This window comes from Plectropomus leopardus, chromosome 15 (assembly GCF_026936395.1).
Source record: "Plectropomus leopardus strain MGB_pleo_1.0 chromosome 15, ASM2693639v1, whole genome shotgun sequence".
Taxonomy (NCBI): Eukaryota; Metazoa; Chordata; class Actinopteri; order Perciformes; family Serranidae; genus Plectropomus; species Plectropomus leopardus.
In genome coordinates this window covers 4,023,084-4,049,619 of record NC_142190.1, presented here as the reverse complement: position 1 = coordinate 4,049,619, position 26,536 = coordinate 4,023,084, and the positions used below count along the sequence as shown (strand labels likewise).

General features: G+C 37.7%; 1 protein-coding gene across 2 annotated transcripts; it reads left to right on the top strand.

The window, feature by feature from the left end:
* The first annotated feature begins 2,207 nt into the window (after positions 1–2,207).
* Positions 2,208–25,860, top strand: esrra (estrogen-related receptor alpha). 2 transcript variants are annotated; one of them, XM_042499012.2, is made up of 8 exons: positions 2,208–2,459; positions 4,463–4,563; positions 15,012–15,395; positions 16,392–16,508; positions 16,619–16,732; positions 18,565–18,732; positions 19,598–19,867; positions 21,167–25,860. In XM_042499012.2, the coding sequence occupies exons 3-8, from the start codon at positions 15,017–15,019 to the stop codon at positions 21,418–21,420; spliced, it is 1,302 nt and encodes a 433-aa protein (XP_042354946.1). In that variant the 5' UTR covers positions 2,208–2,459; positions 4,463–4,563; positions 15,012–15,016; the 3' UTR covers positions 21,421–25,860. The 2 variants fall into 2 exon arrangements, with proteins under 2 accessions (XP_042354946.1, XP_042354947.1); XM_042499013.2 differs by lacking the exons at positions 2,208–2,459; positions 4,463–4,563 and adding an exon at positions 6,808–6,965.
* The last annotated feature ends 676 nt before the right edge of the window (positions 25,861–26,536 follow it).

The window sequence follows — 26,536 nt, the reverse complement described above, 5'->3', positions numbered from 1 at the left end:
TCAACACATGTCCTCTGCGCCTGCTCCACACTTGCACTTTACAATATTATAACGCAATGAATCTTCTTAAAAAATTAAATTTCCTAAGTGGATCTAATGAATATAGCATGACCGGTTTCGCCTCTGACGGGATGATAATGCAGACTCTGCACCAGCATGATGCAGTCCCGCAGAATTGCAGTGTCTGCAGCAGAGACTCAATGACCTTGCTTCAAGGTCGCAATGACACTGCCGTCAGTTTTTCCTCTCATGCGCGCACCGCGTAAAGCCTGTCCCAAGCCCCGAGCCCGCTGCATACATGTGACCAAATCACACACACACACACACACACGCACACACGCACGCACTGTCTATCTGTCGTCCCGCAACTCTGACACACAAGCGAGTGAAAAGCAAGAATCGGTTTAAAGAAACTATTAGTCTAATTAGATAATGCTGCGCTCTTTTGGTGAATCCAAAGTGCTCTGCGGGCGTTTTTTCTTCTTTAGCCAATCTTTTTTTTTTTTTTTTACATTATTATTTCTTTTAATTAGTGGACAAGGTTGTCAACTCTTCTGTGACAACTTCCCTCCTCTGTGTGCCAGCTGTTACCAGGCATGTTGGAGCGCGCAGGGGGGGCAGCCTATTTCGAGAAGCAGCAGGGGCTATAGGCAGAAAATCATTTAATTGCTGTTATCGGCTACATTAAACATTAATAGCAGCATACGAAACATCCCCCAAGACATAATTGATTAGAAAAACCGCGCATTATTGCAAGCAATTGTGTTTCTATCCAAATTAATATGCACTATTTTTTCCCCTTCTCATCCCATTGTAGTGATCTCCGCTTCATTGGCTTGTGGCCAAATAGTGAAGAGCCGGGTCAGTGTCACAAGACCGACAGCATGACTACATTTTCCATAGAGGTGTGCTGCGAGAGACGTGGATCTTTTGATTGTCTCTGCAGCTAAAGCTTGTGGCACACTTTGAATTGTCTTGCGTAACAACCATTTTTCACGCGGAATTCTATAATATTTTAGCTTAAAAATGCAAAAGTTACTATATGATATACAATGAGGGCTATAGAATATTATATTTAAACGTGTAAAATGTCCAATTGAGAGTTTCAGGAATTCAGAGGGGGGAGGTGCTGCTGCAAAGAAAATAGATTTAATCGATGACCCAGCTGATCTGAAATCAACACTCCTCAGTCAGCAGATCTTATTAAATATACCCGCACTATATTAGTTTTAAGGCAGAGTGGGTCATATTTTTTTTTCACGAGTTGCAGGCCCCTTATTATAATGCTGATGACGCTGGTAGAAGGCGCGTACGGACGTAACGGAGACACAGCGGACGCAAATTGGGCAGAGGGAGGAGAGAAGGCACGGGATCCAGACTGCGTCACCGAGCTGCGTAAAGCTGGAGAGAGGAAGACAGGGAGGGGCAGGAAGTGGCCCAGTTTGAGCTTGTTTAAATAAAACCGTGATTTGTGGTCAGTTTAGCCCTTTGAAACTTGGAAAGAAACCCCCCACAAATTGCAAGGTGAGGGTTAATAGAAAACTATACTAGGAAAAAAATGTCTAAAACTATATTCATAATTATAATACTTTTTATTTAACATTCTGTTAAAATATATAATAAAATACATAACTTACATAAACTAATGCTTTTTATTTTCAGTACTTTTTGGTCATTAATTTTTTTAATTATTTTTTTGTTGCACATTCTCAGGTAATTTTTTTATTTTACATTTTGATTTCTTTTTGGCAAATTTTAGGGCCATGTCTTTTTAAGTTCTTTATCGCCCTCTCCACGTGTTTTGATAGGAAACAAACCAATTTGTTCAGGTCTCAAAGGGTTAGAGAGCATGGATGAAATAACTCGCAATTGGCTTAGGTCTCTCCCTGTGGTTTTTTTTGGTCCCTTTTTTGTGGTAATTTTGTGCCTGTTTTTTGTTTGTGTCTCTTTGATTTTCCTTTGCATGTTTTTTGTGGTCTTTTATTGCACAAAGGCTATTTTTCCTTATTTTGATGTTTAATTTTTGCAGTACGTAATTAATTACTTATTATTAATTACATTTCTCTTAATAGCCTATGTAAATGTTATGCACCAATACTTCAAAGCATATTCCCGTTGTATGATAACCTTGACAGTCTACATTTTATTGTGAAACTTCTCTTTTCCTCCACCGGAAACTCGGTCTTCCTTCTTGAAGTCTCGCTGTCCAACCACAACCTCAGCTGAATGTATAACACCAGTGTACGGAACCGAACAGGCGGATAAGACAGTGTGTGGCCGGTTGTTGTTATCACCTTATTAAACGGTAACGTAGTGATGCGATGTGACGAACCCCGCGAGAAGGCTTGGACTGCGCCGTTAAACCGGTTAAACCGACGGTGGACTTTGGAGCCGCAAAGACTTGACTGACTTCAGATTTCCAAAAAAGAAAAGACACTGCGATGTTTTTACATTTCCCAGTAAGTAGCTTTACTTCCTTTCCACTGCAGAGATAGTGTCTGTTGTGAATGTGCGCGCGGTGATGTCGGGAGCCTGATGTGCGTGCACGGTTCGCCTGGCAGAGCTAAGTTCGCGTGGCCACGTTATTGGGGGTAGGGGGCACGAGCCGCTGAATAAACATTAAGTACATTGTGTAATAATGTTGCAGTACAAGCTTCCTCCTTATTAACCACCCGGTGACCAATTCACGCGCAGATATAACACTGTATAAGTGCTAACGCGCTGCTCACCGGTAAACCCCCCAAAATAATGTGTTAATAAAGAAGATGCACTCATTGAGTAAATGAAGAATGCGTGATTGAATGAGACGCAGATAAGGGAGTCCCGCACGTGCAAATAGCACCGAGCACTTCTTCAAACTGCTTTTATTTTATTATTTATGTATTTGAACCCGTCCTGAGTTCGCCCGTCTTAACACACTGAACTATGCAAGACACCGAGCCTGCTGCTGGACCGGGATTGAGGTCACTGATCTTAAAGCATAATCCACTATGGCAATTAACCTTTCACCGGTCCGAGATCAGTAGACAAGGTCACCCCTGGGTGCTGTTCTCTCCGTCTCCACTTGCAGCGCGCCGCGTTTAAAACCTTCAAAGTGAGTTTGATGTACAGTCGGTGTGATGCACAGCAGTGGAAAAGACAGTCTGACATAAGGCAGATTTCAAACAGTTTATGTGCTCTGGCTTTTGACTTTGCATCTCTGCAGAAAGTGAGTTCAGAGATGATATTTAGCACAAAGAATAATTAGAGTTGATGCCAATTAAATATCTAAACCCACATCTTTAATTTGAATTGATTATTTTAATCCTGAAACATGAGCAAATTAACAATGAGCAACCTAACAAGAAATTACCCAAAAATGAGCAAGAAAATAGCAAGAAGTCACAAGAAAATTAGCTAAAACAATATCATAAATTAAAAAAGAAAGACAGACAATAAATGACCTAGAAAAAAAAATAAAAAGAGTAAAAATAAAAGAAATCACTTTAAAAAAAAAAGACAGAAATGACCTGGAAAAAAGTAATAAATAAATAAATAAATAAATAAAGTTAATAAATAAAATGATAAAAATAAAAAATATATTTTAATATATTCTTTCTTTAACATAATTTTAAATGTACAATAATGTAAACTATAACTTTATATTTCCCCCCTTTTTTTTTTTTTTAATTCTGATAACTCTCTCCCCTTTTTTAACATTTTTACCTTATGCAACTTTCCTTTTTTGCAGGACATTGCTGATTGCCTTTTCCTCCTTTGATTTTGAAAAAAATCTGAACACATTTTCTCATGTTTCAGAAGCTTGAATGCTTGCTTGCGTCTGAATACAACACAAGAAAACTGTTCCAAGTTTCAAAAGGTCAAAATATCACTTTTGAAAAAATAAAGTTGCCAGTTTTTTTTCCTCAAACTTTAAAGCTGCTTGGGGGGAAAAAGTCCCTCTTTGCTGCAATTAAGCATTTAATGTCTTTGAAATGTATCATATATGTAGCTAAAATTGCATTTTAGCAATTTTTTACATCGAAAGTGGTCTCTTTAATTATTTACAGAGAGTTATCACCAAACTTGAGCTTATGACTTTGCATGAGTAAGGGACAAGGTGTTGGCTTTACTCTGTCTGTCCTTCAAGCATTCCTGTGACTGTGACCTTTGGAGTGTGTCACGCAGCGCAAGGGGGAGGGTACTCGTGCAGCGTGCAGAAAAGCATAGATACAGTGGGATATGTATTTCAGGAAGGAAAATTCAGATGTACAAACCGGGAAACGCGGTATCCTCTTGTCCGTGTGAAGATTGGCACTGTTGAGATCCTTGTAATAATCTAATGTGTGCAACTAGTTCTCTGACATCATGGTTGTTTTGGGGCTGGACAGTGTGTACTGTACTGTACTGAGACTGTACTGATGAAACGTGACTTTGCTGTCAGATCTGTGACGGCACTCAAATGCCTTTGCTTACTTTGCAGGTGTCCTGATAACTGCAGACTTCAACCCAAGGCAACACTTCGTTGAGCTACCACTGGGAGTCACAGATAATATAAGCTTCAAACTCCAGCGCAGCAAACAGGTAACATGCAACATGAAATATTATTCAACTATGATTATGTCTCTTATTTGTTAAGTCCATTCTGTTATGGCTGTAATGGACTTTTAGCTGGCAACAACTTTTTTAGAAGCCAAAAGAGAGGGATATGGACGCAATCGCAGCAGCAACATAACTGTAGAGACAGACTTTGAAGGTGTTGGCTTCTTATTTCACATTCAAAATAAAGGTTAGTGGAAGCAAAGTGCATATCGTTCTGTTGCAATCAAGCAACTATTAGGGCATGTTGAAAGAGCGAGCTGTGATTATACTGCAGACCTCCATAAAAATAAACTAGAGATGAGTAAAAAGTAGCAGTGGACTTTTATTTTGAAAACAACAAGAACAACAAAAACAACAACAACAACAACAACAACAAAAAGATAGTTACACCATAAATTGATACAGAAAATGCACAAAGAAGGCAATGAGCAACAAGAGAAGAAATGACCCCAAAATTAGAAATTAGAAATTTCTAATTTTGAAGAAAATTATGAAAAAAGTAAAAGAAAATTACCTGAAAATTAGAAAAAAAAGAAAAAGAAATTTAAGAAAAGGAACCAACCTGAAAAAAGTGTTGAAAATTGTAGTGATAAATTTCCAGAGCTTTCCTCTTTTTCTTTGCCTTGACTTTTTTTGTCCTATAGAGTTTAAAAAATATATTTTTCTGCATCTTGTTGAACATTTCTTACCAAGTTTCTCAGTTTCATATGTGCCCCCTCCTCATGTTAAAATGAAACCTATGCCCTTGGAAGTAAATGTCCAAAATCTAGTCTGAGCTTTATGCAGCAGTTTATGCAGAGAAGAATCAAAATTTTTGTCACAATATGGAGTCAGTTGCCTGGAATTTCCAAATTTGCACCCCAATTAGACGACGACTGCTTGCCTCGTCAGTCATTCACCATGAAGAACCTCTTTTGTATTCTGTCGGGTAAAGTGAGTCAAGACTTTGCATTATGTTCAATACACTGACAGTAAGTTAATTCCTGAACATGTCAATCAAGCCTTCATTGAATTTAAAATTAGGACTTCATATATTTATCCAAAGTCACCTTTTATCCTCTTTTATGCGGAACTGAAGTTTATGTAACGCACAATGTTGCTCCTTTTTCACACACAATCACACAACATCAGACACACTCAGGTGGCTCCCTCTTAATGTAAGACGCTGGTTTTTGGTATCAGTTTATTTGAAAATGCATTAGCTTTAATAATCCTGACTGTCTGAAACTACTTTTGTTCCTTGTATGTCAAATTGTTCCTTACAACACACTGATCAGATCCTTTTTACAGTGGCACACCCAGAATTTTTTTCATAGATGGGGCCACTAAAACTTTAGGGGCATCACACCAGAACCAAACGCTATAAGCAAACTTTGTGAATTACAAATATGATTATGCTGTTGTAGTATACTACAACATATATATACTTGTAGTATAGCTGAAAACTGTGTCAATATGGACAGTTAAAGAATCCAGTACTGATATTTTTCTCATTATACAGTTAGTGTTACTAATTTTCTATTGACAGTTTAGGACATTTCTACAATTTCTGGACATTTCAAGGATTTTAGGATATTTTTCAGATTTTAGGAAGTTTCTAGGATTTTAAGCAAGTATCTGGGATTTTAGGATGTTTAGGAGTTTTGGACATTTTTCGGATATTATGACATTTCAAGGACCTATTGGCGTTTCTTGGATTGTAGGATATTTCTAGGTCTTAATGACAATTCTTGGATTTTAGGATGGTCCTCGGACTTTAGGATGTTTCTAGGATTTTATGAAGTTTCTAGGCTTTTCGGACAATTCAATAATTTCTGGACATTTCTTGGAATTTTGTATATTTGTAGGATTTCAGGACAAAGGGTCATAGGTAGGACCTCTGTCAGGGTTGCTGGGATCCTCCACTGGCACTTTTTGATAAATAAGCTCCATTTAGATTTTTTTTAGAAGTTTTTTTTTGCACTCTGGTATACTTAAAGTACAAAAACAATCCCCATTGTGAATCTTTTTATCTTTATTTTAGGTAGTATCACTGCTCTACTAGAACCCCCCAAAACAAGCATGAACCTGAAACTGAGCACAATAAGGGAGCTTTAAAATACCTGTCTCCAAACATTTAGTTCATTTGTCAGTTAAATAATGATTTTTTAAAAAGAGCTTTTGCAGGACATCAGTGTCAAACTGCGCTCTTTGACCTCCTGTGTCTTAGCGTCCACCAGCTGTTAAAGAAAGCCGCTTGTAGCCCGGCCCATCGCCTCTCTCACAGCCAGCACACGCTAAGCTAGCAGGCGCTGGGCAGTCTGGAAACCGATTTTCCCGTTAAACCTGTGCCATGATATCACACCGTGGAGGGACTTAAGCGCTGTATAAGTCACCGTTACCAGGTAAGATGCAGGCTAGTGCGGGTTAGAGTGACAAAAATAACCTCCCGGTGCCAGCAGGAGAGTCGGGATTAACGCTAGCTTCTACTAGCTTAGTTAGCTAACCACTGGAGCTAATGCTAATGCTACTCAAAACATGCTGGTAGTTTACAGTACACACGACACGTTTCTATGGTGAGTGAAAAGATAACAGAGCATTTTAGTCAACCTCAGCTGCTTTTGTTCTCTATTTAAGCTGCTTTCAATATAATAAATATCAGTATTATAGCTATTATCGTTTGCTTTTGAACATTTTCTTCACCGATGTTCCTCATTTGCAAAAAGCAGATGTGGAGCTGGCCAGCGGTGCACATGGTAGACAGGGATACTTGTTGGTCTAATAATCACATTGTTGATCATCTGAGCTCATGTACTAGACTTGTGTTATTGGCTGAACCATTCATTGTGCTCGTAAACTAAACCCCGAGTGAGCTAAACTTTAAACAGGCAAAGGTTTTGCTGTGACCCCCTTGCTGCTTGCCAAACAGTGCTACAATCAGAAAGGGGCAAACTCCAAAGAAAAGTGCCACTGCCGGCTACTACAAGAGTGGATTATCAGTTGTTGCAATAAATATGATAAAGATACAGTACATGGTTTGCGGTGAGAATCAGAATCAGCTGTAGAGGCCAAGTATGTGTTCACAGACAAGGAATTTACCTCAGGTTTTTAGTTGCTCTCAATGGGCCTCACTTGCCAAGAAGATATTTCCAATTAAAACCCACTTACATTATTCATTAAGACATATATACTCATTGAGACATTCGCTTTTTTTCTTATTTAGGATTTTTTTCAGGTAAGAACAAAATATAGGCACAAAAAAACTCTCTTATGCAGATTTTGTGCAGACACATTTGTGCAGAATAATGGGTTATTGTGTTTTCTTCAGATCTAAAGTTGTAGAATAATACAGGATTTATATTACAATAATATTTTTAATAATTATTTTCAATATTTTACACAATGCATTACAGTATTTTTAAATAAACACAACACTAACACTTCAGTTTGCATAAATAGGGACGCACAGTAATATCGCCACATCATCGCTTTTGGCAGATATGGGCTTTACAATGAAATAATGGAATCAGTCAACATGCTTATTTCTGCTGATATCACAAACCAATTTTTTTTATTTTATTGACCAAATGAACATGTAGAAAACTTAAAGTGTTTTTCTTGTGTGTTTTTGGACAATCAATTAATATTACATGCACTGAAAAGCATTGTATTTCATGTTTTCATCACAATAAGAGTATGCATAACATCACTGCAGAAGAGGCTTGATAATCGCTAATATTAGGTAGGGAAAAAGTTGATGTATTGATATCGATATGGGTTATTAACCAAAAAAATTGTTATGCACTGGTATACATCATCAGTGTATCAACAGAAAATCCAATATCATTCACTTCTTTATAGAATTTATATAATCATTTTTTATATTAAATATGGCAATATTGAAATTGCAGGAGCTGTAACTTTTTGACAAAGGTAAAACATGTAACAACATATCACTAAAAATTGAAGCATTATGGTGTTACAGGGAGGCGCCAGCCTACTAAAAAAATTCCAGAGGTAAGGTCATGCTTGTTTGGTACAGACCCCAACAAAGTTAATTTTTTTTTTCAAATTAAAAAGGCAAAAAATAACCATTCCTAACAAAATTGCTATGCATGATATGCATGCTTGAAAAATCTGTAAAAAGTAATTGCAATATAACTTTTTTAGCATATCTTGCTGCCCTATTAATATTTATAGTGAAAGTGATATCAGCATGTTAAATAACAGTGAGTATTTAAATTATGAAGTACATAATTTACTGGTGAAGTGGGTGCTTGGTATTACAGGGTTATAGACACTGAAGTATACGACTGATGATTTGTCATGTTTGTTATTAGACTGGAAGCCTGTGGAAAGAAGCTGCTCTTGTGTCTGGTTGTTCTGGCGTTTAGCAGTAACTTGTGGCCCGAGTAAATAACATAGATATAGAGCTTGTTTATTTAAATAAACAAATGCAAGGGAAAGATCCCCAGGACGCCTTAGCAGACGCTTGGGCTAATTATTTATATATAAATTATTCATATTTATGTAATAACAGGACTGTGGCCTCCTGTCATTGTGCCGAAATGGCGTCGGGGCAAAGCAAGTTCAGTATCCTGTGCGTACATTGTTCTGTCGTGCCTACCAGAGAGGAGAAGTTGGATCAGGTAGTTCAGGGTGTGAAGGGTTTGCAGTGATCTTACCTGCCTGTTTCCGCTTCCTGGCTTATTGTCTTGATGTAGTACATGTTGAATGGTGCATATGTAAAACACATGCACGGTGTGATTTTGTTTGTAAGTTGACATCCAGGAACTGGACGATAACATCAATGCAATTTGAGCCTCCTCCCTGTTCCTGTTTCTCAGTGGGACTTGGACCCAGTTTATGCGCCTGATATCGAAAATTTGGAACATCTGAAAATCACATTTTCACGTGCATGCTGTGACTGAAAGATGGAGGCAAAAGTTTTTACACGGTTCCCACAGATCCTTAAATAATTTTAAAGGCATTAAATTCATTAATTTAAAAAGGCCTTAATTTGTATTCAAATAACCAGTTAGTGCTCAGACTTGGCAAGTAGGACTTTATTAATCTTTATTTTTCTGACATTGCATTGTAGAATCTCAAAATAATTGCTGACATCTATTTTCTTTTTGGTTGTTGTTAATAATCTACAAAATTTGTCTTCTTAAACTCGTCAGTGTTTGGAATTACGGCAATGGAGTCTCACCTGCAGAGCAAAAAAACATAAAATCACAAAGTTCCATTAAAAAAAAGTTATAATTAATAAAGATCAAAAATGTTTTTTTTACTGGACAAAAATGTCATAATTTATGTTATAATTAACATTTTGGCAAAATTGTCTTTCAATTTGGGTTAGTTGGGGTACCCGTGGATCCTTAAAAAACTTAAAAGGCATTAAATTCATTAATCTAAAAATAAGGCATTAATTGCTCTTAAATTGAATTAAATGAATCTTTCAAAAGTCTTAAAAATGCTCAGACATGCAAAGTAGGATTTTTATGAATTTTTTCTGAAGTTATATTTTTAAATCTTAATATAATTGGAAACATCTGTTTTTATGTTAAACAATTTAATAAATTACTCCTAAACTTGTCATGATGGGAATCCAAGCAGTTGGATCTCACATGCAGAGTTAGAAACACAAAATCCCCCAGAAAAACGTCCAGAAATGCCAGATATTTCCTTCTTCTGTTGGTTAAACAAATAGATTCTTTTATGATAATCTAATATGTTCACTGTCTCCCATGTGCTCAACTTTAAAAAGTTTTTTTTTTTCAACATCTGATGTAGATAGTCTACCTTTAAGTTATGACAAACACCTGGGCCAAATAAAATTGTCCCTTCATTTTTTGTTATCAGAAAATTGGTCTTAAATTTAAGTCCAACTGGCATTTAAAAGTCTTAAATATACCTTACCTTAATCTGCAGGAACCCCGTTATTGTAAAATTGGTCTTAAATTTCTTTGTTGCAATTTAAAAAAAGTCTTGATAAAGGACATAAAATCATGTTTTTCTCAGAGATACCGTGATGTGAAGTGGTTCTGGATGATAAGCTGTCATTAGAGGCCTGTTCATTAAGTCTGTAAATGAGTGATATAAAACACACATTCGCAGTAGTGCAGATTGGTTTACACAGTATGTAGCACATGTCAGGACTGAGGTTTTACTGATTATATGCAATGAAGTAAATACTAAGAGCCTTTGATTAATTATGTCAATCACCCATACGTTTGTCTTTTTTAGGTCAGTAACCCATATCAGTCTGTACAGAGTATGCAACTGCATGTAATGTTGTCGTTGTGGGCAGGGCGAGAGATTGGAGCGTCAGCCAACCATAATGCATTTTAAATATTGCAACACTTTGTCAATATGCAGGCTGCAGCTGGATTATCAGCGCCGCTGATAAACGAGGGGAAATGGGCTGGTAATAGCGGTGTATTAGCTGTCACTCTCAGGTCTTAACTGGATTTGGGGACTATTTAGTCTGCAGAGATCGTCCTCACACAGTTATCTATTAAGTTGGAACAAGAGCACAATCGTTGGAGTACGGCTCTGTATTGATTTATCCTCCGATGAGTTCAAGCCTAGAGACAGACATGGCACACACTCATGATTCATGCCTCTTTGTTGATCCCATTTTTACCCATTTTTCTGAAGTCAGTTAACCCTTTGAAACCTTAGAAATTTGGTTTGATTTCTTTGGAAAAAAACATGGGGGAAAAAGGGCAATGATGAACTTGGCAAGAAATGTCCCACATATTTAGAAATTAGTAAAAGGTGACACAAGAATGACCATAAAACTAGTTGGAAAGAAGAATATATTTAAAAAAAAGGTCCAGAAAACTACATTTATAATTGCAGTAATTTTACTCTTAAAATGATGTTCCAGAAAAAATAACATTAAAAAAAAAAAAAAAAATCAGCACTTCTTTTTCCAGGTTATTTTCTTATAACTTTTATACTAATTTCTTGCTAGTCATTATTGCTGTTGTTGTTATTATTATTATCATCTTTTTTAAACACTTACTATGATCTTTTTTCTCTTTACTAATGTAGCTTTTTTTGAAAGAAATCAATGAGATTCAACAAAAGACACGCACATACCGTAGTGGGTGCTGGATCCAAGATAAACCAAAGTGTGAAAAAATATGAAAAAAAAGAGGTCTGCACACTGGGGGGCTCCCCTTAAAGGATTTTATTCTGCGAAAATAAGTAATGTCACTTATTTTCACAGAATAAAATCCTTTAAGGAGACTTCCCTGCTGTGCAGACCTATATTTTTTCACATTTTGAAAGAAATCAAGCCAATTTGCTCAGGTTTCAAAGGGTTAAGCAACAGCAGGATCTGCAGTTCTCTCATCACTTGATATTTTCAGACACTGTAATGAAACATGAACAATTTAGCCCTTGTTTGGTAATCCATAATACTTACAGCGTTCCCCTATAGGGGTGATTACAGGAGTGCTGCGCTTTTGTTCTGAATTAATTACCATCATTTGGTCGGGGCAGAGCGGTGGTCACTTTGCTTACACAAATAGTCACCCAGTTGTACGTTCGGTTACGTACCAGAAGCCTGACACAGATGCCCATTTGATATTACTACATTATATGTCAAGGGGATTAGACTGTTTTTAGGCTAATATTAATTTATAATAGATGCAATGTATAAGCGACATTAAAAATTCTGACTCTAAAATGTATGAAAAAAAATCACTTGTATCATAAAAGCATGAAACAAAATGACTTGGCAGTTTAACCATTCACATTGCATTTGGTTGTGGAAGGTCATGACTGTAGACGCACTTAAAAAATTACATTTTTTTAATTTAAATTAAAAAAAAATTAAATTGTAATAATGTTCTTGATTTTCCCAGCGTGTACTTTTGGGTAGTCAATTTTGTTGCAGTTTATGTGAGAGTGAATTTGTGTGTTTTAACGTATTTTACATGATTTTTTAGGAGTATTTCTTTTTTGTTCTCACTCTTGAGCTGGGTTGAGATTAGGAAACTGCAACTGTTTCAAAACTTCTTCTGTCCGTAATTTTTGACTCGTAAGCATTCTGTGAGCGTGGATGTGGATTTCTAAGCATATTGCATTTTATCACAAGCATGACGTTTTTACCCTGCCTGTTTCTGTAATAATTAAATGGAGAACTCTAGACAGCCTTTGGCAGGCGAGCAGGTTGCTGCAGTACTCTTCCTGCATTACTGGAACATAAGTTATGTGTCTGAAAAGGGAAGAGCGGCCAGTGTTTATGACCATAGCGACCTTCATCCAGTCACCTTGGCTATTTTCATGTCTAGTAGTGGAACAGACAAAAGACTTCACACAGTGCCGATGATTCGAGGGCTGTAGAGTTTTATTTAAGGCGTAAAAGGTTCTGGTTTGGTGAATTTAAGGTGTTTTTGATAAGTTTAAGCGCCCAGGAAAGTGTGAAAGACCAAGAAAGGGGAACAAGCAGGCCTTTTTTCACGTTAGTATGCTGATAGGGCTGCAACCAATGATTATTTTCACTGTTGATTAGTCTGCCCATTAGTCTCGTGATTGTTTTGTCAATAAAAAATTTAGAAAATAGTGAAACGTGCTTTTTGTAATTTCATACAGTCCAAAGTGATGTCAAATTGTTTTATCTGACAAACAGACAAAAATATACAAAGCTATTCAGTTTATTGTGAATGACAAAGAAAAGCATTAAATTCTCATATTTATGCACAAAATCAGCAAATGTTGGGCTTGTTTTTTTGCTTTAAAATTACTCATTTCATATCAAAATACTTATTTGATAATTAAAATAGTTGCCAGTTAATTTCCTGTTGATAGACTTATCAGTGTTTTGACTACTGCAACTTTACATGCTTACATTGAAAAATCCAGTCCATGCTGGTGTTGTCACATCAGTTAAATACCTTGAAAAATATCTGTATTCGATACTATTATTGATTTTGCAGGGAAAATTGATGTTGAGGGCTTAATACCTATATTTTTTAATAATAGATAAATATAACAAAGCCATATATGAACCGACTCCTGACTTTTTTCCCCCTCAGCTGCATTTTGTGGTGTTTGAGTCCGTGGTTGGATAGTTGATCTGTTGATATGGTCAGAGCTGATAGGATTAGATTGATGGATGAGAGGAGCAGAATGAAGTTTCACTTTCACTGCAGCTAATGTTCTGCTGCTCAGTCTGTGCCCAGAGCACACTCCACACTGAACATTATATATTCCTGTAGTGCTTTTATTAAACAATCCAGCTCAAAAAAGATTAAATCAGTATGTGACCACAGATATTTTAATGGTGGAGGGACGGTGGGAAACCCTGGGCGATATAACGATATCAATCGCGATATAACCTTTCCTCGATTGAAATATGAGATGTAGTCAAAAGAATGTAGATAGAACGCATTACAGCCATGTCCGCTTCACTCTCATTTTCCACCGTGTCTTAGCCAGCATCTCCGCCGGTGTCCCCGAATGTCCGCTCCACTCTCATTCTCCGCCGGTGTCTCCAGTGTGTGTGTGTCTGTGTGACGGGGACATTAAGAGAGGACACACTGGACGCGGTTTGAGTTGATGTATATTTAGTTTGATATATATATTGTGATATGTATATCTATATGGACTGATCTGAAAAAAATGATCGTGATAAGACTTTTTTCTAATCGCCCAGCCCTGCCTGGGGTTAAGGCAGTATTTACACAGCAGATCTCCAGTGTCAGTCTCAAATTTCTGCTTGTATCCATTGTGCATTTTGGCTCCCTTTTTTGTTCAGTTTTCGCATTTACTCTCAAACTTTCCTGCATGGATAAACTAAAAGCATAAGAGTAAATGGTAAAAGTTTTGGAGACCACATCCTATTTCCCAAAATCATACTTTTTCACCCTCTTTTAGCTGGAAGATATCACGAAGAAAAAAAAATCTGACATTTAGATGTCGGAGATGTTGTGATTTTGAAAATGCCAATCTTTGCTGAGATAAAAATTCTATTAAAAGATAACTGATTTCTGTAGGATTTATTTAAATTTAGGAAAGAGACTTAAAAAACTGCAAATATGAGATTGCGTGCACTTTTTTCCAGAGATGAAAACTCGGTAAAAAAGAAAGAAAAAAAAAACAATTATCATAATTACATATTTAAAAGTATGTTACAGAATTAATTTTTTAAGCATATTTTCCAAGGCCTGTTTGCCTGTTTTTTTTAAAAAAAAATTATTTTTTATCTTTTGTTTGTTTGTTTTGTTTGCTAATTCTCAGGTAATTTTCTTGTACTTTTTGATAATTTCTCGCTAATTTTGGAGTTTCATTGCTCATTTCCTTCTTCCCATATATATATATATTTTAAATCAAGCCAATTTGTTGAAGTTTCACAGGGTTAAAATACAAAGATGTGAGATTTACATACATATTTACTTTGTTGTTTATTTTTCTTTCTCTCTCTCTCTCTCTAGACATCATGTCTTCCAGGGACCGTCGGTCAGATGTCTACATAAAGGCAGAGCCGAGCAGTCCGGAGGGAGGTGGGGGAGGTCGGACCAGCCCCGGCGGAGCCTCCTCGGACTCCTCTCAGAGTGGAGGTGGAGGGACCAGGGGAGACAGCGTTAAACGTTACTCGCCGCCGCTCTACACACCGGCTCTGCGCTGCCACTTCAAAGACGAGGCCGCGGACGGGGCAGAGGAGGGCTCCACTGGAAACGGAGCGGGGCGGTGCAAGTACGCCCTCAGCACGCTACCCAAGAGGCTGTGTTTAGTGTGTGGGGATGTGGCGTCAGGTTACCACTACGGCGTGGCGTCATGTGAGGCCTGCAAAGCATTCTTCAAGAGAACCATCCAAGGTGGGTGTTGTTGTGACGTTAGAGTGTTTGCAGAGCAGAACAAGCAGTGAGCCGTTTCAGTTTAACATTTGGAGCCTTTTTATGACACTGACTGCTGACCTTCTGATAAAAAACAAAATCTACAAATAATATTGTCCAAATAAATCTATCTTTTGGTAATATTTATATTTTCTACATGCAGCTGCACACTGACAGTGACACACAAACACTGGAGCATATTTAGTTAACCCTTTAAAAACCTTAGCAAATTGGTTAGATTCATTTAAAAAAAAAAAAACATAGGGACATAATAACAAACAAAAAACAAACAATGAAAAACAAACAAAAGTCAAAATGAACCTACATTTATAATTTTTCATAATAATATCCTTTTGCAACTTTTTACTAATTTCTTGCTTATTTTTGAGGCATGTCTTGTTACGCTGCTCAATGCCTTTCCCCATGTTTTTTAAAGGAATGAAACCAATATGCTCAGGTTTCAAAGGGTTAAACTAGTTAAAACTATTAAGATATAGTACAGTTGATAGTTACTCTTTTAAAGTGCACTTTTCTGCTGATTCTCTCTTTTAAGTAACTCAAAATATCCCCGAGTGCAATATTGCGATGTGTTAAACATGCAAGTTGACATCTTAGTGACGTTTTTTTAACCAATATATTGTGCAGCCCTAAAAGAAAAAAGGATATTTACTACTACTAAGTGCCTGTATAGCTTGAGTGTAAGACATTAAAATAAATAATGAATCATAACTCCAGTACCATTCTAAAATAGCTTGAAATAGCAGAATAAGGACCCACTTTAATGATATTATTCTGAGTCTCAGTACACTGTTGCTACAGCCACCCCATCTGGTTTATACATACCTGTGAAACAAAACCATGAACATGTGGCAGTTATTGTTCTATATGTGTGTTTGGAAATGTGACCCATTGGTAAACTTGATATCAAAATATCAGATTTTTTTTTTTATTTGAACAATTGTCTGTTCCTCCATGAAGGCAACATTGAATACAGCTGTCCGGCATCGAACGAGTGTGAGATCACCAAGAGGCGCAGAAAGGCTTGTCAGGCATGCCGCTTCACCAAGTGCCTCAAAGTGGGCATGCTGAAAGAGGGTGAGTGTTCATGGTGCGCAGAAGCTCTCTGACACCAGATACAGTATGAAGCGTCATTGCACCAATCTTTTAAATATGGTTTATGTTCATTCTGTGTTTTTTCAATGCAGGAGTTCGTCTCGACAGGGTCAGAGGCGGACGGCAGAAGTACAAAAGACGCCCCGAAGTGGAGAATGCAACATACCAGAGTGCCCCTCTATCACTGACAAAGGAGAGTGAAAAAGGTGGGACTTGTAGTCTCATTTTGTCATTCATTGTTTGCACTAAAACAGTCAACATATTGTAATACTGCTACAAGGATCAGTTGTGCTAATGAGGTGAAAAGTGGCTTTATATTTCTGTTAAACTATCAAATGTCAGCCAGCGATAGAGGACTGACAGGTTTTATGTAACAAGCTGTAAAAGTGCAATCAGAACGCACACTTACTGGGCTCTCATTAACATCCCAGAGTGGGTTTTTCTTTTTTTAATGCAGCAGAAGCAAAAGGCATTTTGTTGTTTCCAGGCAACACATTATCAGCTGTCAATTGATTGTGTGCTGGCAAGCTGCATGACACTCCCAGCAACGTCCAGGCGATTGAAAAGCCATTAATCACAGACACACAAATCTAAGGTTATATCCACACTAATAAGTTGTTGTTAGTAAGTAGATTTTTTAAATAGATTTTTTAAAATTTAACAACATAGTACTCTCCACGCATCTCAAATTAAAAGCAAGCAAACATGCATAAAAACACTATAAAAAGGCAAACAAAAAACTAAGAAATGAATTGTTTTAAGGGTTTAAATACTTTTGCAAGGTGTCTGAATGCAGCACAAAAAAAAGATATGTTCTTTCTGGTTTCAAACTGTTAAAGGAACTAAGAGTCAGTGGCCAGCTGCCTCCCAATCCTTCAGCGAACCTCCAGTCAGGAACCAGGAACACTGAAAATACACACCAACTACACAGCAACAAGACAACACACACAAGCCTCGGCAGAGGCCCCGGGGCCGTAACAGCACAGACGGAGGTTATTTCTGAAACGCCGCTAAAACACTCGTGTGTTCGGAGATAGGAGGTTCTGATTTCTAATTCAGAAGTAGAGATATAGATGTCGTCTTTTCAGAGCTGAGCCTTTTTTCTTAAAAACTGGAGCAGCTCAGAACGTTTCCCAGAACTTACAAGAAACACATGAAACACTTCAAACATATTTGTACTGATTAGAAAACGGCGCCCTCTGCTGCAAGTTTGAACAAATTTCGATCAACCAACTTAAAGTCCTTGATTCACATAAATCTGTTTGAGGATTTGAGCAAGTTTAAAATAAAAAAAAGTCTCAGTGTTACGCAGAAATAATGTGTCTATCAGTTAGAAGTCAGCTGGCAGGTCTAAATTCAATCTTTAAAGTAGGGATATGGAAACTTACAGGGTGAATATATGTGTTTATAGTACAGTTCAGTGCTGGAGGAAGTAGTCAGATCCTTTACTAAAGTAAAACCTGTGCCACCCTGTGAAAATACATATATTTTATATTTTTATAAGTAAAAGTCCACTATTGAAAATGTAACTTAAGTAAAAGTAATTAATAGTAATCAGGGAAATGTAGATAAAGTAAACAAAATAAATAAAAATTAGAAAAACAACCCTCCTCCTCCCTTGGAAAAGTATTTTCTGTGAATCAACTAACTGTTGTAGCTGCACTTGTGTAACAAACTTCCTGTTTTTTAAAACCCTTCTTATGTTTTTTATGCAAAGTCACTAAAGCTGGTAGATATATGGAGTAAAGTAATAAGTACAATGTTTCCCTCTGAGATGTAGTAGAGTTGAAGTATAAGTATAAAGCAGCATGAAAATAAAATACTCAATTACAGGTATCTCAAAGTACAGTTCTTGAGTAAATGTGCTTAGTTACATTGCACCGCTGGCACAGTTGACACTGATACAGCGCAGCATGTTGTGGAAAGCAATATTTAATGAAAATGTTTTTGACAGGGTTGATATTTAGAGTCTCTGTGAATGCAGTCTTCACCCGTGCATTATATTAATCCTTTGCTTTGTGTCCGTTTTGTGACGCAGGTTCCTCCAACATCATTGTGTCCCACCTCCTAGTGGCAGAGCCCGAAAAGTTATTCGCCATGCCTGACCCTCTGCAGCCCGACACGGCCCAGCGCACGCTCACCACCCTCTGTGACCTCGCTGACCGCGAGCTGGTCGTTATCATCGGCTGGGCCAAACACATTCCTGGTAAGAGATGCAGAGAGGATAAATCGGGGGAGGAGAGGCAGCGATAGCATGGCAGCGACAGTGGAAGAGATGTAGTGATCCAATCTCACTGAGCACAAACTGTGTGCTGCTGCGTCATGTTTCACTCAGGCCATGACTTCTGCATTTATTTTTATGGAGCTACAATTTTACTTACAGGGCTCATATGGTCAAAACTTTGAAAGTCATAGAATTTGCAAATAACAATTTCTATGCCTGGAGAAGTTTTGGAAAATTGTGTTTGCCCTGAACGTTTGGAAAAGTCATGGAAATCTGTTTCACAAACCTGTATAATATTACATGATGTGTCCAGGGACTGTCTGAAATGTAAAAATCCAACGATGATTTCTGCTTTACAGTTTCTGGCTGTGATAAATTGTGTTATTTGGGGGATTTAAAAAAAAAAAAAACGTGCGGGTTTGGAAGGCATGTTTTAAAGAAAAGAAAAAGGAGGCAAAAGATTTTATTAAACCCCCCCAAGCCAATTTTTTCCGTTAAAAATCGGCAGAAAAAATCCTGTTCTGATTTCATTTTTTCTAATAATATATATATATATATTTCATAAAGCAATTTATCAGTAAAAATGTGTGTAAACCGTGTACTCACTGTTATATACCTGATTCTGAGGGCACACACTTGTTTTTGAACTGATGCACCATTAACTTCATTATAAGCTAAAGTCGGGTCACCAGCAGCCTGCTGTACGTTGTCCATTTTTTGGCTGTTATAAAGACATGAATCCAGTGCTTGCTGTGTCTGTTGACACCAAAAATGTGAACTTATTTCCTGCTTGCGTCCTCTGCATGTCAACGATAATCTCTCCCTCTCTTTGTCTGCTCTTCTGCAGGCTTCCTGTCGCTGTCCCTCGCAGACCAGATGTCCGTGCTGCAGTCCGTGTGGCTGGAGGTGCTGGTGTTGGGGGTAGCGTACCGCTCACTCGGCTGCGAGGACGAGGTAGTGTTCGCGGAGGATTTTGTCCTCGATGAGGAGATGTCGCGTGTTGCTGGACTGACCGAGCTCAATGCAGCAATTAGTCAACTTGCTCGCCGTTTCCGGGCACTAAACGTGGACCGGGAGGAATTTGTAATGCTAAAAGCCATCGCACTCACTAATTCAGGTATGTAATACTTTTTTAATGAAGATTGTAGGCAGTATTTTGGCAAATGCATCTCATAGAAGTAGTATCTGTAGAGCTAATAACAGTGGTATAATTTATGTTGTGGGTTTTTTAAATCACCTGCCAAACTAAAACAGCTTGAAAGTGTTCTCTCCTGGTATAATTGATCATTTCAGGGTTTCCTGCAGACTTTTACAGTGAAGTCAGCTACCCAGAAATTCAGTGTTTCTGGAAACATCAGAAGAAATTTTGCATTTTTACGCAATGCACTTTTAAGCTCATTGAGTGGCAGTGCTCACCACCTCCGCCAACAAATTCTCAGGAAACCTCGTACATAAATAATTAAAATATTCATGTGAAAATCATTTAGTATGGACATTATTAGGTAGTTTATACTCAGAACTAATGCAGTGTAGTACAACAGCCCTGCAGTGAAATGTCCCCTCGTGAAAGTAATGATGGTCAGTCTCGCTGATGTTGTTTGAGAGGTGTTCATTAAAGTGTATGATTAGTTTGGAGGCTGCTGAATTGTATGGTTTTAAACTGTGAGGTGCTTCTAATATTTACTGTACCCTCATTTATATATAATATCTGCATGATGCAAGGCAGCTAGTAACTCAGCAGAAAGTTAACTTAGTGATAGAAGAAAAAAATATTAATGTATAATATTTTTTATAGCTTGATTTTGAAAAGTGTATTTTCTGCAAAGAGTGTTACAAGTGTGTGTAATATTATACATACATGAGATGTTTAGGGAACATCAGTAAGATGTAGTATCTTATTAATGACGCCATCTTTTGATCTTGATGGGATTATATGTAAGTCAGCAGCCGAAAAGCCAAATGAGCCAAAAGCCCGTGACAGCCAGAGATGTAGTATTGCAAATCTTAGGTGCCCTGCATGCTTAGTTATTTTTATTTATTTATTTATTTTTATTTTATTTTGATTATTTTTTATATTTCTACTACACTTAGTCTTTGGCAGGCACATCTGACTTTGTAGACACAAACATTGTAGAGTAGAATAGAAACCAATATTTGTTGCAAGGTTACCAGTAATAACCTCTACGCAGTCCTTCCTGAGAGATTCACTTAAGATTACAGTCAACAGCAGAAAGTCTGACATCCTGCTTGCACTACAGACCCACTGTTTGTTTTGTAAATAAAAGCGGCCATTAGTTTGTATTTGTAGTAAGTTCACCGGGCAGCGCAGGCTTTCTGTCTGCGGCAAAAAGCTTAAAAAAATGTAAACACCCAACACAGATGCCTTACCAATACGCCCCCCCTGTCGTTCTGTCAGACTCTGTTTACATCGAGGACATGGAGGCCGTGCAGAAGCTGCGGGACCTCCTCCACCAGGCCCTGCTGGAGCTGGAATGTCAGCGGCGTCCGGACGACCCCCAGCGGGCCGGACGCCTCCTTTTAACATTGCCTCTCCTCCGACAGACTGCTGGTCGTGCTCTTACCACCTTCTACAGCATCAAGACCCGGGGCGGTGTACCAATGCACAAACTATTCCTGGAGATGCTGGAAGCCATGATGGACTCTCCCTAGAGCGTAAATAGGACGCAGAGAAAGACCCAGCGGAGATCTTCAAGAGTGGATTGTGAAAAGTGATTTTATTAGAGATTTAACAATGAGGAAAATGGTCCTTTTTTTCCCCTTTTTTTCCATAGGCTACATGAAAAAAGGAAAAGAATACGAGAAAATAAAAACCTCATGTATTCACTACGAGGGGATCGGTTATTTTCAGTGAGATGTAACTGCCACGCTTCAGTAAAAGGAGATCCGAGAGCGGAAACATTTAACATCAACTATTTTCATGGTGTGCTCCTTCACAGCGTCGATCTGCATTTTAACAACGGAAGAACAACATTTAGGTACCCGAGAACAGACTGCAAACACGTGGCTTTGGAACTTTTTAAAACAATGCAACATCGACTCATGAAAGCCATAAAAACATATCCGGCGAAAGACTCGAGGGTCCAGTTTAGGGTCAGACTGACATGCACATGGAGTGCTTGTATTTACTATAGTTTAGCGTGCCGTTGTAGGCAAACTCATAGGAATTACTTGCAATATGTTAAAAGCAATATAACAACTCGATTATTGTCTGTCACATTTAAAATGTGGATAAACTGGTGGGACATCTAGTTGTGTGTGTGCGTATCAGTAGTTCTCCACTCTCAGGACCCTTAAGTGCTGATTTCTGGCTGGTTTGTGTTTGGGAATGCCGGGTGAGTTTAAAAACGTAAGAGAGAAAACGGCACTTAAGGGGTTTAATTACCGGAGTTTGGAGTCACTGATGTACGTAGCCGGTGCTGGATTCTTTATATAAGGTTGTGCAATGGAGACGTGCATTTGAAGACTGTGTGCTCATGAAATGCTCTACTTTGGTGTGTGTAAGTCCTCTCGGCACGCACAAAAACTGGCTTCCATACAAGAAAGCGTGTGTGCAGTCTAAAGCAATGAGCTACACTGAGATCAGGGAAGAACTCAACTCTTTGACATTAAAGCGTGGCAACAACAGTGCTTAGAAAAGAAATGCATCTGCTTTTTTTTTCTCCAGTAGATCGAACCACTACTTTTGACTGCAGCACAGGCTGTTCAGGCACGATGGTGGTGAGCTGTTTGATTTGTGGGCTGTGACACTAATCCGTATGATTGATATGTGTGATGAGATTTTTGCTGCTTTTTCTGCAGTCGGGAAGAGCGTTGCATAAAAGATCTTGATTGTTTCAATGAGAGATCCCTCGTTTTATTTGTACGTGTTGAACTTGTAAGTGCCCGTAATGGGTTCAGAGCAACATATGCATCCTTTTTGGATGTTGAAACTTTGTCTGACAACATCCTGAAAGTCCTACTCATTGTAATTGTAAAAGCAATTTTAAAGGTATACTATGCAGGATTGTGGGTTAGTTTGTGAACGAGTTCGCCTGTGAAAGTAAAAGTAAAAGCCGACCCTAGATCCACTCTTGTTTGGCATTTCATCTCACTTTATTTTTCAGGGCTGTGTTCTCCTGGACATGTGGTGCTTACAGTTTGGCACCTGTTAGCTACCTTATAATAAAGTCCTGACCTCACCTGTGCGCTCTGGGGCTACACGCTGGAGTTCTCAATCTCAACCTAAACCCGACGCGTTTGACCAGGTTCAGATGTGCACTGATTGGCCGGGTTGGCAAGGGCTCAAGCTGTATGGGCAGGGGGAAATCTTTTTTTTTCCTTTTAAATCAGACATTAAAAAAAATAAAATTGAGCACTTTATGCTTAATTTATTTAATGATTATGTCTTTAACCCTTTGAAACCTGGGTAAATTGGCTTGATTTCTTTGAAAAAGGCAATGAGCAACTTAAGAAATGACCCAGAGAATAGCAAGAAAATATAAAAGAAGTACAAGAAACCCATTTGGCCACTAACCAACATTGATATGTCCACTTATCGATATTGATATCGATATAAATACATCAACTTCTGTGGTGGATTTACAAATCATATTATGCATACAGGCGACCTGCAGATGGAGACATGAAAGACAAAGCTTTTCACTGTATGTAATATTCATTCGTTGTTCAAAATAAGAAAAATACTTCAAGTTAGGGTTGCTGTTTGGTACGTGTTCACTTGTGTGATATTGGCAGAAATCAGCATGTTGATTGATTCCAATATTTCATTTTAAAGCCAATATATGCCGATACCTGCAAATATTATCATCCTTACAGTGCGGAAAGTCGCCGATCCACCAAGCTGGTCCATTTCTGCTGGAGATGCGAGTTGCTTGTGTCGCCACTCAGCCGGGTGTTAGAAGCTGACTCATGCTTTTGGGGGGAATCAGGCTCAGAACCAGACCAGGCTTTTAATTGAGACGGGCCTTTTATTTGTCAAAATGTGTAGAAGGGAATGGACTTTATTTGAAGTTTTTATGGTATTTTATGTGATGATCTCGGATGAGCTGGGTTCAGGCTTCGACTCAGGCGGGTTGGTTTGGTTCAGGTTGTAATTTTTTGTTGAAACTTTAGCACACCGTTAAACATCGCAAGCACAGAAAATAAGAAAACACACAGAGAGAAGAGTCTGCAGAAAAATACACTGCCACTCAGTTTGAGAATCATCGCCCCACGACACGGTATTACCACAATCCTTAAGTCACGATACAATATTATTGTGATTTTTAAAAATGTTGCAGTATGCTCAGAATTGCGATAAAATATACTGTGATATATCACAATTTATTGTATTTTTTAATCTGAAAATTTTATCCCCAAAGAAAATTTTTCTCAACATCTGTTTTGTTTAATAAGATAACTCACTTCACTCTATCAGTTTTATTGCATCAGATTGTATCTATCAGCCTGAAAAAAAACCCCAATTTTAATATTCTAGTAGGTTACAGGTTCTAGTAGGCATCAATGTTTTCCCCCCACCTTTAACCGCCATACACCGAGTGGGTCATATGTGATGATCGAGAGCGATTTCTTCTGTATGAGTCCTTTTTTGTTGTTTTTTTTAAGGAAAATCCTGCATAGTATACCTTTAAAAAAAAAAGAAATGATCTTTAGGCTTCACATGCAATGCAGAGCTGCAGTATCTGATGTCAAAATCAGATACATTTAGTGGTCAAAGGGCCGTTAATCTTCAGCCATGTACAGTTCCATTTAAACAAACAGAAACATGCAATTTATAGTGAAATAATAATAATAATAAAGCCAGCAAATGTGATACAAATTCCCCATTACGATTATATTTGTGCAGCTTACAGTGTTCTAAAATTTGTAAAGACTTGAAACTTGCTTTTCATACATTTTATTTTCTAGGATTTAAGGGTATTTTATTTACATTGTGACACTGTCGGGGGTTTGAAATGAAGCTTTTTCATTCAGGATGTTATGATTTTTTTTTTTTTTTATGTAAGCAGTTGTCTGTCATTCTAGGGATCAAAATACACACGGCTCTATAGATTTAGCAGCACGGCGAGGCTACAGAGGGCTACCTCAGGAGGCGGAGTCAGCAGCCAGACGGCCAAAAAACTGTGGAGACAAAATGTAATTCTTGATCTTTTGATTTTTTAAAAATTTGAACATTGGGTTTTTCGGACGTCATTTCTTTGCTTTCATAACTTTGAGGTGTATATGGCTCATTAATCATGCTTTATAAGATGCCTCGTTGGTACATTGTGTCCCACTTTGTGGGGTCGAGCCTATAGTTTGTGTGGTTTCACAGGAATAATGGTGAAGCTCGTAAACACTGGAGGTCATTTTTCGGCAGCACACGAACGGGTGTTAAAGCAGCAGCTAGTGTTGTGGAGCAGGTACTGACATCCTGCAAAATCTGACTCTCTGTTTCACCTGTTTGCTTTTGTGTCTATAAGTTACAGCTTAAATATTCCTGTCGTCTAGCAAACATAACTCATTTACACAATAGTAGATTTTTTAATTAGTGAACAAACATGTTTTAGGTACGGGGGGGGGGGGTTAGGGTGAAGGCAGGGTCATTTGCAGTGTCACTGTTAAAATTATACAGTCATTTGTAGTTTTATTAAATATGTGCGCATTAATATAAATGAGCAATACAATAAATTACCAAACCTCACACATTTCCTTGTATAGCCACAGTGTACATTTAACATTGCCAGTTATAATGAAGAATAGCTACTAAACGTTATATTATTTAGAAGTTCAAATCAATGTTTGTATTTTGAAAGACTATTTAAATGATTAAATTCTATTTTTTACTCAATTTACTGTTGTTCGTTGACACTGCTTTATTTTTGTGTGTGATATTGGCTGTGAATTTCTGTGTGTAGATTTTTTTTGTTTTTTTCTGTTCATTTAGATGAAACAGTTTGATGTCCTTGTCTAAACATGTCCACATTTAAAAAAAAAAAAAAGAAAAAAATCACTGTGAAAAAAGTGAGATCTTCCACTGTCTGACGCAACGGGGAGTGGATTATTGTAGGTGCTTTGTGTTGTGTAATAAATGGACACACCACCACCACATATCATCGGTCTCATCTCTCTGTGTGTGTATTTATGTGTGTGTTTGTGTGTTTTAGAGGGGGGTAATGTGATGAAGACTACTGTTGAAACTGTCAACTTCATGATCTCATTATTTTTGACCATGCAGTGCACAGATCACAGTCTATTAAAGGTTGTGAAGAACGTAAACGATGGTCAGACTTCACATGCAGCTCCTGAGCATAACAGATAAATATTTTTTTTTTAAAAATTAGGGGAGTGCGATATCACTGTGTTCACCAAAATACAGGTATAATTTTATTATGATATAAAAAGTCATGGTGTGATAATGGCAATATTTTGACTTGTTGACGTAATGTTATACACGACAACAGCAAGCATGGATTAAAGCAAAATGCCTACTACTTTTAGGTTCATTTGAACCTTTCAAACCTAGAAACCAAGCATTTAAACCTTTGAAAACTGAGGAAGTTGGTTTGATTTCTTTCAAAAAATGCAATTGACAACTCGGCAGAAAATGTCCTGCAAATTCCCCAAAAATGTTAAAAATATGATGAAGAAATTACTTGATAATTAGCTAAAAAAAAAAAAAAAAAAATAAGAGGGAGAGAATTATTAGGATTGTTTTAAATATGGGAGAATGTCCAGAAATTTACTCTAGGTTCACCTGGGTTACAGAAACAGATATAGATATATG

What these genes read in the sequence shown, in the direction of transcription:
- esrra (XM_042499012.2), top strand. Translation starts at nt 15,017, where the DNA reads ATGTCTTCCAGGGACCGTCGGTCAGATGTCTACATAAAGGCAGAGCCG. An exon ending in CTTCAAGAGAACCATCCAAG is followed by an intron (nt 15,396 to 16,391) that starts GTGGGTGTTGTT and finishes TCCTCCATGAAG; the next exon opens with GCAACATTGAATACAGCTGT. An exon ending in CATCGCACTCACTAATTCAG is followed by an intron (nt 19,868 to 21,166) that starts GTATGTAATACT and finishes TCGTTCTGTCAG; the next exon opens with ACTCTGTTTACATCGAGGAC.